The 14,853-nt window shown below is 41.6% G+C and overlaps 1 protein-coding gene across 5 annotated transcripts in view; it reads left to right on the top strand.

Moving 5' to 3' along the window:
• Nucleotides 1–14,853, top strand: part of septin4b (septin 4b) — a 43,313-nt gene that overhangs the window by 14,573 nt on the left and 13,887 nt on the right. Inside the window, exon 1 of one of the 5 annotated variants that reach the window (XM_053422719.1) lies at nt 5,924–5,946. The exons of the other annotated variants lie outside the window; for them this stretch is intronic. Within the exon in view, the coding sequence (XP_053278694.1) occupies nt 5,944–5,946 (3 nt within the window). The 5' untranslated portion in view covers nt 5,924–5,943. Of the gene's footprint in view, nt 1–5,923; nt 5,947–14,853 lie in introns of those variants that run through there. 5 annotated transcript variants of the gene reach the window in all.

The following is a 14,853-nucleotide window of genomic DNA, read 5'->3' on the forward strand; positions in this document are numbered from 1 at the left end:
GTCTGATTTAGAATTTGGTCAAAGGCAATTATTCTAGTGTTATCAGTAAACTTTGGCCGGATTCAGGTTATTTTTTCTCTTCCTAAACATTGCGAGATTGGAGGTATGCGCTCTCTGGGTGCCCTTCTAGTTTAGTTGGGTTATAATTTGCAGTGTTGCTGTCCTGTCATGCCTCAAAACATTGGCTTGCACATATTCTAATATAATGTGATGGTGTAGTGAGTGTGAAATACCTCCAAACTGCTGACCCTTTTCTTTTTATCACAGAGGGGACCCCTTGGGCCCCTGAAGTCTCCCACCACAATCACAGAGCAGCAACTGGGCAGTAAATTAACGCCCTCAGTGTCCTTGCCCTTCTACCCCACCTGTTAACCACCACCACCACTACTGCACCACAGCAGACTACCCGCCGCCCTCGTGTGCCGCCTGTCTGTGATATTTATGTTTGTGGGGAATGGGGCGTATTTAAGGAGCTCCCTGAAGGAAGTGGAAATGTTTTTAGACCTACTGTGAAGTATCAGATCAAATTACAAAACACACTACGTTTTTTCAAATCTTTAAATAAATGACTTTGTAACTGGTGAGATGCACAGTGTAACTTCTCATTTGAACATGACATTGTGACTGTAATGAAAGGAGTGTGTATTTCAGGCATTGTTAAAGTTAACTAGCATAAGGCGTGTCTCATTTTGGTTCCTACACAATAGAGTGAAACTTTGTAGGCAGACAGTGAGATGTAGCTCTGAGATCATGTTTATCTAAAATGACTGTTGTGGCCTTTTCCACTCAAGCCACTTTATTTATGACATTGTTTTCAGTGGGAAAACTACAGCATGAGTTGGCCGGGATAAAGTCTTCTAGGCATTGCATAACATCCCAAGACAATGTGTACAATCCCCCGGTGCTTTAAAGAAAGCAAACCTCACACAATCACGGGAGTGGGAATTCCTGCCTGACAGAAAGATGCTTGAACAGTGAATTTCTGCTGCCATTAAAGACAGAGTCATAGGTTTTGGCAGGTCTGAAAGAATATGTCGAAGAGCCTGTCACTGGATGTTTATCTTGAGCTGGATGTGGGCAAGTTCTTCAACTGATTTACAGTGAGCGCTTGTCAACGTTGGAGCTGCAGTACAGCAAAACTCTGTAAATATCTTTTTGTTTTTCAGAGGCTGTGGAGACAAAAGCCCAGTTTCTTCACCGTGAATGAGCAGTCGCTATGACATAGCAGTGTCTGTGTCACATTGCTACACACTTTCCATGGGAGTGGTGCCAAATGGGGCACCCACTACTCTGCAGTACTGCCATCAGGAAAAAAATGACATTGAATCCATGCAACTTAGTGCCTAAAAAAAACAGTTAGTGTATCACTATTACAATTTAGATCTTTGCTTCCCATTATTTGTGCTTTTTCTTGTACACAATGAAGAATAAGAACTTGAAATGAATTGGAGCCTTGTTTTTCTTTCTAATCACCAGCCTGATCCATCCAGAGCCAGACTGAAACAGGGCCTGGTGGTGAGCAAGCAATGGCTGCTGACTGAGGAGTCTTGCGCTCACTGGTGTCTGGGCTATTAATAGAGCTAGCCTGAGAATTTAGACTAAGGTCAGCAATCAGATTCCTGCTCCCAACTCAAGGAGTGGAACGAAAAAGGGAAAAAAAACAAAAACTCCCTGTAATTATGCATTTTTCACATTTCATTTCATGTATGTAAACTTCCACACATGCAGGATGTATGTGCTGTGAGGTAGGGGGACCCGCTCCTGCTTCTGCTGCTGCTGCAGATTTCCCTCCAGTAAATTGCCAGCTGTCGTCTCCTGCTGTCTACAGCGGCTCACTTTTTTATGTGATTCGCACAGTGAGACTTACTTTAATCATGGGAGGTGTCGTCCTCACTCAACTACTTTATTTCCCTCTAATTATTGAGATGACACGTGTGTATGCACTGAAACTGTGTTTCAATGTAGCTGGCATCTCAGAATGGGAGAATGCTCCCTCACATACGCTTTCCTCTAGTGTGTTGTATAGTTTTTTGTGAGTTCTGCAAGGTAAAAAGCATAAAGTCAACAATAAAGGGGAAAACTGCTCCTGAAGCTCCTGAAACACCAGGTCAATTATCAAGCTGATGCTTCTGTACCATCATGATGCAACGTGACATCACAATGGCCCATATCCGCATTATGAATACTAAACTACTCTAATCTGGCCAACGCCCTAATGCCAGGTGGTATGTTGAACACCTGTTTGTGATATGCAATGATCGCAACTGAGGTAATACTAGGTTTTACTATTGAAGAAATCTTGGAGGTACATGAGAAGGGTGTATACTTTCTTATTGCATTAAATAACTTCCTTCTAGAATACTACTTCTTATTTATGTGGACACCAAAGATCAGCTGCTGCATTTGCAGAGAACTTTAGAATCCATTGTGTGTGCTGGCTTCTCTGATATGGCAAGGCTAATGTACGTATGTTTAATTTTGAAATGGCCCGCTGCTTTAAAATAATACAATATACTCAAGTCAGTATTTTAACTGATGTATTGAACTGTACATTTTGCCCACATTGTATGCATTGTATATTTCTATTACTCATACATTCCTCAGTTTATATTATATCTTTACCCATTCATTAATTTTTCTGAGTTTCTAGTTTCATTATCCACTTTAGCTGCTGTAACACAGCAACATTTCCACGTAACAAAGTATCATTTTATTTTGAAGGTGCATGTCAGCCCCACTGAGTTTTGGCTGATGCAGTTCTGTACTATTTGTCCATAATGCTACCTCAAATCTAGAAACAATCCATAGAATGCAGTGATAAGGACATTATCCATCACTGACTTGCCACTGAGGAATCTGTCTAGACCCTGTTTATGTGCCTTAGTATCATATGAAAATCTGATCCCTTAAACACTCAGTGACTTTCACATTTGATCGTTCTTTTCATTACATCCCAGATGTGTCTGCAGTGACTAGATTATTGTTGTTAGCACATCACAGCTGTTGGCTAGACTCAACAATCTGTCCCCTCATACAGAGACATACATAGCTTATGTCAGAACATAAACACAAGCCCACACATTTACAGCCTAACTCAGGGACACACATGTTCGACCATCGCACAATCATTTAAACAAACATCAACAAAGGACCAATGGCCTGTGTGAGCCGGGTATAACCCTGACAGATGAGTATCAGTGACTCTACACACAGTCAATACCTCATGACCCACATAGATTACAATACACTCAAACATTTTCACTGCTGAAGAGTTAAATACGACAATAGTTCACCATGTTTGAGACACATATGTGTGCGTGTGTATGTTGTTTGTGAATAATCTTAGTGTGTGTCTGTATATCCACTGTGAAAGTAATTTATTTTGTCCGGCAACATAAATCTCCTATTTTTAGTTTATGGAGATTATACGATGAACATCTGGTGGATGGACTTTTGCAACAGATGCAGAAACAGAGCTGGAAGCATTTTGCTATGTGCATTTCACTTATGTTGTAGGTTATTATAGCCATATTTAACTTTTCTAATTGAGCAGAGTTGAATGAAATGCAGGAATGTGAACCTTCTGGAGTGGTGCCTGCGATGGATATAGTTGAGCTGAAGACGGGGGAAAAAAGAACAGCCTCTTCGTGGATAGTTATGAGATGGTATTTGATTCTGGGCGTCTCTGATCTCTGTGCATCCGTCTCTACATTGCTCAGAGGCTTTTCTCTCCTCCTCTACTCTTTCCCTCTCTGTGACCGTTGTTAACTCCTCGTAACTTGCCCTTAACCCACTTCCCTCTCTTCACATCACTGTCACATTGTGCCCTGGTGGCTCAGTCCCTCCTGTTACCAGCAGCCCGCGAGAACCCGAGGCTGTTACACACTGGAGTTCATCACTTCATTTAGCTCACAGAGCAGCCCGTGTCTGACTGAAGCTCCATTGAGGAGGCGTCTTATACAGTCCCACACGAGCCTCTCACTCTGTGCTGCTGCCATCACAAAGGTCACTCATCATCCTGTCACTTTGTCTCCACAGCGTCTTTGCAGTCAGGCCAGGTTTGTGTGGTCGGGCTTGGCTATTGAATAAAGGCATCAAATGATTAAAATATATATCCAACTAAGGAGATAAGGGGAACAACTGCAGAAAGTATTTATAGGCTGGTAGGTATTTAAGAATCCTGACTACATTTTCATTTTTAGAGTAATAATGCATATACTGTACACATAGAGCCTGACTGCAATGGACTTTTGGAGACAGATGACAATATAGTTATGTTTGAGAGAACACAATATCTGATACCGCTATATCAGCTAATATACAGTACATACAAAACATAAGTTTGTAACAGATTCCTTAGATTTTGTTTTCAAACCCTTATGACAATAAAATGTAATCAAGCCTAGATATTCTACAACCTATTTATCAGTCAGACTTTAATGTTGACTATTTATCCACGCTAACTCTAGTTTTTCCTATCCTGGATGTACTCAGCTGTACCTTCCTAAAGTTGCAAAGGCCCAGTTTAAGAATAAGATCTTTTTGCTTGGGACATACTTTTCACAGACACCTGACAATGACAGTTATTGACTCATCACAGACAGAAAAGAGACACTAAACATTTAACACTAACTTCTGTCTGACACTCATTGTGCATTTATTTTCACATCTGCAAAGATCCTGATGTAAAACTCTCACTACATTTACGTCTTGTCATCTTAAAATGCTGATGATGAAACTCAGTAATTCCTAATAAAAAATGGCAGATTTAATATGTTGCCAGTTTAATAACCAGTTTATAGTAAGGATTCATTTCAGCACTGGAGTTTAGCATTATTCATGGTATGATTTAATTTGTCAGGTTCTTACTGTGAGAGACTCTGCACGATGCCAAAGGTGTCACATTGACTCCGTGCAATTTCCTTTTTGACGCTGTCTTGACACCCTGTTTATTTGAGGTGTCAGTGCTGGTGACGCACAACATGTGCTGTACATAATTTCGTGCTCTTTGATTCAAGAATTGTGCAGAAATCTGCAGCTGCTCTTCACACATCTCATTGTGCCCTTGTTCTCCTTTTTGAAAAGAAAGTAATTTAATGGCCTGCTCAAAGCTTCTTACAAGCCCGATGACGGGTTGTTTAAACAGTAATTCTGACACTGCACCATCGAAGAGTGTCAACCTCTGTTCTTGTGTGTGAGGGAGGAGGACATGCACAGTCTAAATAAATATCATCATGCCCCTCTAACTCTGCCCAAACACACTTGGGCCACAGCAGCAGTTAGCTAAACAAAATAGAGATGACATCCCTCGCCACATCTTTTAAACCACAGTGGTTAAAGCTTCAATTGTTGCTTAAATTGGTTTGTTAATCCCAATGCTTAACTTTGGTTTGATTATTTGCTTTGGCACACGAGAAACCATAAAGATGTGTACTGTGGTTCAGAGATGAATTACTCAAGAAGAAAAAGGACTGTGTCCACATCAATCACAGAAGTAGAACTCGGGAATTTACATAGTATTTAACAGAATTAATACTGAATTTTCTTAAACTTAATTAAAATCATAAATTCTCCTAAAATTAGGGACCTGTCATGAAGTTTAACATGAGATGCCTGGTCTTGGATATGCCAGCTCCCACCTATTGTTTTTCCCAGCTTGTCTTCCCACCTTTGCTCTGACCCTCACACACCAGCAGCCCTCTCCCTCCTCTCCTTCCCCACCATCGCTGCTCCTTTCTGCAGCAGCAGCAGTTGTTCAGCCCGGGATGCATGCAGCATGTGTCTGTGCTCAGCATTACATTATTAACGTCTGGCTGTGAGACTGTGTAGCTCTGCTGCAACTGGAGGCACAAATGGTTCGCCTGCACAGACCCGCAGCAGCTTGCAGTCAGTCGCTGTCCTCTACTTTGTCGCGCATGTGTGTGTGTCTTGGCCATCTGCACAATGGTAAGTGTAGCGTGTCTTCTGCATTGTGACGGCAAGTGAGATCAGCTCGGCTGCATGGCACAGGCGTTGTTTCACAGACAAGCCCTGCTAATTTATAATGTGAGGAGGAAGAGACGCTGATCATGTGATCATCAACCTGCCTTTTGTTTTTGACATTGATATTGACATTTATTGTCTGATTCTCAAGACCTGGTTGTTTATCATTGCTTCTCTCAGTGTGATGTCCTCTCAGGAGTCTTTATTGGGAAGGCTGTGAGTTTAATAATGACTGTCTGGGCTGTACCTGCAGTGTGTGTGTTGGGATTGGTATTTTCATGGTGGCAGTGTTACTGAGGTCAAAGGAATGCTCGGTAGTGAGAGCTGAGGCATTTTCATCTGCTGCTGGCCGCCAGATGTTCCTCAGATATAAAAACAGATGTAAACCAGATAGGTTAACAATTATGTAACAAAGAGGAGTATGAAGGCCAGCATCTTGATTAAACACGACGTATGTTTGAGTTGTTAAAGTATTGGCATCACAGATGACTCAGCTGGCAATGCATCGCATGTGTGTGTGTGGGCACTTGTGTTGAGGTTTCCAACCCTTTTTTATGGGTATTTTTTTTGTGTGGCTCCTGGTCATTTGGGCATCAAGATTAGAGAAGCCGATTACGATCGAGAGGAGGAGAACAGATGGAAAGAGAAGGAGGAAGAGAACAATTATGTGTAGTACATGTTTGAGCCTGAGCCAAACAGGCACTGCCCCAGAAGTCACCACCGCCATCTGTTGAGGGTATACGTTAGGCACAGATTGGCACGTATCTAAATCCTTATTATAACCGACAAGGAGGTTATGTTGACGCACCCTGTTTTTTTGTTGTTTTTTTTGTTTTTTTTTGTGTGTGTGATTATGAGCAGATTACAAAAAAATTGCAGATGAGGGTTACATGAATCTTCATAGACAAATGGGACATGGCCAATAAGAAACTGTTGGATCCTGGTGGAGATATGTGCGATTCTAGTAGTATAAGCAGAAACGTGTGTGACATAAAATAGTCTAAATGTAAACGTTACCTTTTTATAACTCATGTGCGTCAGACTACCTGGCTGAAGAACAGACTCTTCTTACCCATGAGACACTGTAAAGTCAGAATAGTGGGAAATCAGCTCCAGTCGACTTGTTCACAGTTGAAATCCAGATGTAAGAGCTGTGTTTGGTTTCATAGTCAAACAGCCCTTCGCCTTTACAACAGCTTTAGGGTGATTTTTAGGCTTTACAGGTCAGTCTGAGACCAGAGAGCTCCCCTGCTTATTATGCTAACAGCTTCATAATCCTCAGCACACAGGGACATTGCATTCAATGTCTGGACTGTCAATCAAAGGCTCTTGTCAGCTCAATTTGGACTCTGCTGCTTGTCAATCAATGACGCCGTTAAGTGCATAACAATCTTTGACGTACGAGTCAAACACCTCAGGGAGACGACCCCAGGTGACCCAGGAGGGGTAGCAGGGAAACTAGTGCAGCCTTTCACTTCACAAATACTCGATCCAGATAAAATGTCATAATCTTGTTTGCATTGGGAGAGAAGTGTTTGCCTATTGTAGATGTATCTCTTTATTCAGCTCAAACTTTATTTATTGATGTCTACAGACCAAAAGACGTCTACGAGGTCGGTGCAGAAAATTGTGCTTTCTTTGGAAAGAGGTTGGCACAGAGGAATATTCTCTCACATTCTCAGGTTTTTGTTTCTCTTTTATAAGAATTTAACACTTTCTCAAATATCTGACTTGTTATGGCTTCACTTTTATATGAGCGTGTGTTGTGTGCTTTAATCTTAAATATACATTATTCATTAATCTACAACATAACTGAGTTTAAAGGCTTCTTGGGGGAGCACTGCGTGCAGCTACTCTGGTCATTACATAAGAAATTCCTGTACATTGTGAGTAGTTCTACCTCCTGTCGCTTACATCTTGGACATTCTGAATCCTAACAGATGTTGAGGATTTCCCTGTTGAATGACATTATGAGATTAAAATATGTTCATGTTAGTTACCCTATATTTCCTGACCACCAAACTTTAACCATCATCACCTCTGCAAGTTATATATCATATTATAAGATAATGTAAGCACCCTCCAGGCGCCTGCAGTTAAGGAGAACATGGCCTCAAGAAGTGAGAAAACTGTTGGACTGGTTTTATCTGTTCACTCTACAGTTTCTCATTTAGAGGAATTCTTCCACCTTATAAAACCTTTTTCCCAAGGCAGTTTTTAAATGGTTAACTGAGATCATAGAGGGTATGCATCCTAATTCAGTTTATTGTTATAGAGGTCTGAAATCAGCAAAAGCACATATTTGTCTTTTAAGACATTCAACCAAACTTTGGAAGGTGAAGCTCAATAGACCTGATGATGTTAATGTATCAGTAAAAGTGCACATTGTTTAACTTCACAAATTATCCAACAGGCATGTGCTCTGCCTGCAGTGCAAACTCGCAGTCAAACATGTTTAATGTATTGCGCATGATGTAATGAACAGTAAAACCTCCAACATCGTTTCTTCCTCTGCTCTTACAAAAGTAATGAACCTGAGAATAGTTCAGCTACTTAATGTTTGTTTCCACTCGGTCGGCTCTTTTTAAGAAAGACAGGAAACTCAGGCCAGACTCTGATGTAATTTCTCTTATTGAGTCTGTTTAAGACACAATGCCAACACTGTTTGAGCAGGTCTGAGGCTCTGACTTCAGACTCCAGTACAGCTCTGATAAGACCCAGCAGGAGCCAACAATCACACAAGGTGGTTTGGTGTTCAATGTAACGTAGGAGATGGATTGGTTGGAATTAAGCGCAGCAGTAGTTTGACCACACAACAACCCACTGACTTCCTTTCAATGGGGGGAGAAATAGTTCACCGCCGCCCTGCAGATGTCAGACTTTTGTTTTGTCTGCCGTTGCCTTTTGTCTTGGAGGTGTTGGTTTTTCTAAGTCATATAAGGTTGCAGCACCAGTCTAAATAATACAGCACGTTTTAAACACTGGATCCCAGTCATGCAATTTGTTGTCTGTGGTTTCCTTGTGTTCTGAGACCGTTCGTTCAGCGATATGGGAGCCACTGGAGCCAAATTCCTGGTTCTCATTTAGAATAATGGTTGAGGAAAAACAGTAAAAGTCATTTAAAGGTGCTTGACTTTGCCAGAGGTTATGGAATAATATGTTTGTACTGAGTTCAGTGGAAACCACACCTTTAGTTGTTGCTTTTGAAGTGTAATTTCATCACCTTGTGTGTGCTGACTCCTAAAACCTGCTCAATATTTTTGAGTGATTCTTTCATAATTTGGCCAGGTTTCATTACACCATCACGCCACTGCTAATGGTGCGGCTCAGACTTATCAAACGATTACAGAACATTACAAACACCCAGATGTCGAGAATACAGTTCATATGGCTGTAATTGCTCTAATTTTCTGCTGTTTTCACTCTGATTCTTTTTGCATGTTTTGTAGATATCTCACAAAAGAAACCCCGCCTAATGAAAACACGATAAATTTACCAGCTGCTGATTTTAATTCCATTAAAATCCATGAATGAGAAATCAGTCAATTGTCAAAGATGCCCTATCTCCCTATGTTAAAGAACTGTGAAAAATTCTATGATCCGAAATGTAATAACTTCTCTTTGACACCCAAAATGGGACCAACATCCAATAAAAATATCTTATGACGGGTGCTGAATCAACAAAGCATTTGAAAGAGACAAAATCCATAAACATAAAGCTCCCAATAAAGCATTTATTTGCCAGTGAGGTTTCAAGCAGGAGGCTCTTCCTCAGACTAATGCTAAATAAACAGAGTTGCCATCTTAAACCCAGCCACAATCCATCTATACAGTATATATACATATCATAATAGATATATCGATCTTTACAAAGATCTGTCCAGACCCGTACTGCATCCTTCCACCAAATTTCACGGTAATACATCAGGTAGTGTAATGTGTTATCCTGCTAAATAAAGGACAAACTAAACGAAAGCAGAACCTTCTTTGCGGAACTAAAAATGTAGCTAAAATGGTCTTGAGGCAGATTATGGACCAGCTGGTCTCTGCAGGCCAAGCTGGTGTGAGTCCATGTGAGACACAGACTGGACAAGCCACAGGTGACAGTGCCTGAATTTATGCAATACATTAATCTGAAGGTTTAACAATACACTGTAAATAATAGCTGTTTCCTCTGTTAAACTGTTTTAAACCTTCACATGACTGTTTTGGAAAATGTCCAGCGGAAACCCCCTCACTCACATGGGCCATTGTTGCACCATTCCACATTTTTAAGGGGAAAGAAAACAAAGGGAGAAAATACTTGAAGTCCCTTCCAACAGGAATCTCTCTCTGTTAGATTAAAAGGCTTAATTGAATGGAGGAGGAAGTGTAGGAAGTGTAAGTTCAGCAGATCCAGCGTCTCCTCGTTCCTCGCTGTTGAAGAACAATATTGATGTTCCTGTCGAGGTGGTAGATCTCTGCTTCAGAGGGCGTTAGTGTCCTCCGCACGTTACTCTGTAGTTCAGATGTTTCAGCCGGCTTCTCTCTCAGACAGCTCCACAGAAAATGTATGTCCAATTCATGTTTTCTGCACATTTCATGTCTGCCTCTAGCTACACAGGTTTTTATTCTTTGTAAAATCTTGTGGTCACATGACTGCCCATGTAAAGTCGAAGGTTGCCCTCGTTTTCACAACTGCTGTACAGTATGAATCTGTATGAATAAGCCTGAGTGCTCATTAAAGATAAATGGACAAATGGGCTGGATGGGAAACATAAGTCCAGTATTATATTTACAGCCTCAATAATAATGCACTTTATAACCAAGATCTCAAACAGTGATGTGAGATTTTAAATGTTTTGCCTTACACGTATGACCAGTTTAGATTTTGAATGTTATGCGTAAATAGTTTATCACATTTGATTTATCAATTAGAGCATTTTATATGTCATCTCAAATGTTTTCCCACTTGTTCCATATTATATTATATATAAATATAAGAGGGTCAGAATGTGTGTTATCTGGCTTCTGCCTACAGTCCAAAGACATGCAGGTTTGGTTATCTGGTGACTCTAATTGCATGTAGGTGTAAGTGTGATTGTTTGTTCGTCTCTATATCTTGACCTTGTGATGGACAGTTGACGTTACCAGGGTTTACCCCCGCCTCTCGCCCAATGTCAGCTGGGATTGGTTAATATTCATTAAAAGGTTAATTTCAACTCTACCTATTTGTGAGCGTCTAGACCTCTGGCAAATTCATTTCCAGGTTGTAAACAACAGGGAGTAGGAGACGTTTTTTCGTGTCACATGAGGAAAAGCATGCGTGTAATGTAATAACGTTAATAGCTGCATCAGTCGCATGGATCAGATGTACTGCATCTTATATTACTGTCATGGTTTACTGAGACAATTAGATAGAACAAAAATGTTATTAAGGTTCTTAGTAAGTGCTCTGATTAACAGACGTGTGTGTGTAAGAGGCCATGTGAGTATACAACCCTGTGAATGTCACATGCAGATACATGTCCAACAAAGTCAAGCTGTTTGTAGTCATAACAGCAGGGGGCACTGCCCTCGCTCCACTATCTGCTCCACTGGGGGACAACGGCCAAATCCTCTGCAGTGAGTAAAGACATTCTCTTCTAGTGTAACCCCAGACATTGCTGTGTTTTGTGCAGGTTAGCTTTGTGTAGCTCAGATGTCCTCCCTGGTTTTGTCTGCTGGGTGTTTAAAATGTTTAAATTGGCTGCTCGTCTGGTTTGTGCAGTGGCTCATTCCAGCTCTGCTGCATGGACCCGAGCCAGATGACTGTACAGAGTAAACTGGCACAACAAGACATTTTAATTAGAACTGGCAATGTGAGCCTCACGGCAACATAGATGACACTTAACTGTCATGTCTCATCTGTCCTACTGTGTGATGTCTTCATGTACTTTGTATGTGTGTGTGTCTGCAGGCCATCACATACAGTGAGATTGTATATCTTAAGCCATCCATCCCTTGGGCACTGTCAGCCCTTTCAGACAGTCCATGATACTCACCACCCGTCACCATGAAGAGGTCCAGCCAGAGGATTAAAACAAAGCCCCATCTTCGCTTGTAGGAAGTAACGTCTGTCAGCCCATGTCTTTTTTTCCTCCCTCCTCTCACTCAGGCCATTTCTGTGCACGTGTTAAATGTGGGTTTAAGTGAGAGTTGCCCACTGTGTGGTTTGTTGGACGGGCACGTCTGTTCACCCGATACTATTTGTGTTACTCCCTGTCTACTACTTATGGTAGTTATTACTGTTGTATAGGTTGGCACACTCGCAGTCAGAGCGATTAAGATTGGGATCACGTTACGTTCAGTTCCTCCTCTCACAGGCACAAAATGAATTCTCAGCTGATCTCCGTTTTTCTCGGCACCCTCCTGCTTGATCACGATAAACTAAAACTCTTAAGATTAGATCCCAGAAACAACACGAGCCGAGATTTTTTCTTTGTGTCGTAGCCTAAACACACTGAGCCTGTTCACTTCTGTACTGAACCCGAAGCAATCACAACTTAATCTCAAAATCCTAATTCTTTAAGAATGAATGCGTCTTGTAAGCACAGAGATCCATGAAGATTAATGGAAAAGCTTTGTGCTGTGGCCCACTTGTGTGTGTGTGTGTGTGTGTGTGTGTGTGTGTGTGTGTGTGTGTGTGTGTGTGTGTGTGTGTGTGTGTGTGTGTGTGTGTGTGTGTGTGTGTGTGTGTGTGTGTGTGTGTGTGTGTGTGTGTGTGTGTGTGTGTGTGTGTGTGTGTGTGTGAGAGACAGTGTATTTTAGATAAAAAGATTATTTGTAGCATGTAGGCCACGAGTCATTTTTACTCACCACCATTGACACACACACACAGATTCTTTTTGTGCCACTCTTGCCCTGGTACTGGCCAGCTGGGAGGTTTGTGGATGTGACGGCCATTGTGAGAATTTGTGTGTATACTGTTGTTGTTCTCCTCTGATGCTCAGAGCGCATATCTTTGAGTTTTCACAGAATCAGATTCATCTCTCCACCTTGATTGGTTTCCTAACCGTCATTATTCCGTTTATAATTAATTAGATTTGTCTCTGCATCATCTGGGACATTTGTGTGTGTGTGTGTGTGTGAAGATTTGTGTGTTGAAGTCTCACATGTGGCTTTAAGAAATAGGGCACGGCAGGCTTGTACAGAGGCAACGGGACAGATGTTGTGGAGCGCCCCACAGAGCAACACCTCTTCTCAAGTCAGGACGTCTCTGCACAACCAAGCTGCTGCTGCTGCTGCTGCTGCTGTTCATTTGCATTTCAGCTGGAGACTGGCCAAAAGAGTGGAGAGCAGGGTGGAGTTATTGAAACGCTCCATAGGCAGAGTGGAAGAGACTGAAGGTTTACCTGTGTCTTAAAAGAAGATGTCTGCAGACCAAGCGTAGTGAAGTTATGTGTAGTGAAAACCTGGATGCCATCTGATTGGTGAGGCAAGAATAAATGGGTGTGCTTATGTAATGCCGGGGTGCTGTGAAACTAAAGAAGTGACACTGAGACTGAGGAGCTTTCCCAGACCCTTTTCATTGCTATCTGTCTCTTATTTCTACTGCCTGGTGAGACTGAAGGAATACCGCTGGTGTTGAAGGGATAATATGGCTGCACACATAGAAATGAACAGTGATACAGAGGTATGTGCTTGTTGCTTTCCTTTTGGCTGACTCTTGTGTGGTTCTGTGTGTGTAACCCCCTGTCTCAACACAGTCATCTGGTGGTTGCATGTTTCCTCTGTGAATACAGTATACACACTCAAGTGCACTGCAGCTCATCCCTGTGAAGCCACACAGGAGCTGCACCATTCACATGAATGCATGTGACCAGACCTTGTGCTCAATTAGGATTTTGAGTAAGGGATGACAGTTTTCTTTAAAATAACTGACATAGTTAAGAATATCTGTCATCCACATGACTGTTGAACAATCTGTGTGTCTGAGCGTTCCTCTGCTGCTTTGTAAGATGTTAAAAACCACATGTATTGATCAGGTGTGACCAAAGACTGTATATCTGCTTGTTAAATGTGACGTATATCCACATCTTGGTCCAAACCAACTAATTTCATCAACTTCATTTCAGTCGTCACACAGTTATTGCTTATGTGCTGCCCAGCTAAGTCTATTAAGCTAACGTTAGCATACCAGCAGTCAAACCTTTTTCATAAATCTTATGTAAGCCTCCATCTGAGATCTACAGTTACAGCCCTGTGGCATCTTGAAAATAACAGAGCTTAGACCCCGGAAGCACATGTCACACATCACGACTTACAAACCTCATAAAGATGCAAGACACGTCTCATCTTTATACGGCTATCGAGAAATGAAGCCAAAATATCCAGGATAAGATTGTCGCCATCTTGTGCATTGCAGCCAGAGTCTGCACAGTCGATTTAGGTTGTATTGATAGAACTGTTGTACTGAAGTCCCGCCGATACAAAGGCTTGACCAATTACTCTAATCTATTCACTCCGATTTTATAGCATCAAATAACGAATTAAACACAAGCTTACCTGAAAAAACATACGTATGAAAGGAATATGTCAACAGCAGAAACCATCTTTAGGAAAAATGCATTGACGTTTGTTTTGACTTTTTGGTTTCGTCCATGCACCATCCACTAACATGGAGGAGGCTTGGTTTATGACATGTACTGCAGCCAGCCACCAGGCTGTGATCAAGACGCTTTGGTTTCACTTTTGGGGAGCAGTCCTGTCTTCCATGTTTATGTTCAGTCAACTAGAGTGCTAGTGTGGTGAGTGTCTTCCTCTGATGATGGAGCTCATTACTCACAGGTAGATATTTGGTGCAGAGACGCAAGCTCCCTTAGGTCACTGCCATCTTTTATTTTTACTTTG

This window comes from Pleuronectes platessa, chromosome 5, assembly GCF_947347685.1.
Source record: "Pleuronectes platessa chromosome 5, fPlePla1.1, whole genome shotgun sequence".
Taxonomy (NCBI): Eukaryota; Metazoa; Chordata; class Actinopteri; order Pleuronectiformes; family Pleuronectidae; genus Pleuronectes; species Pleuronectes platessa.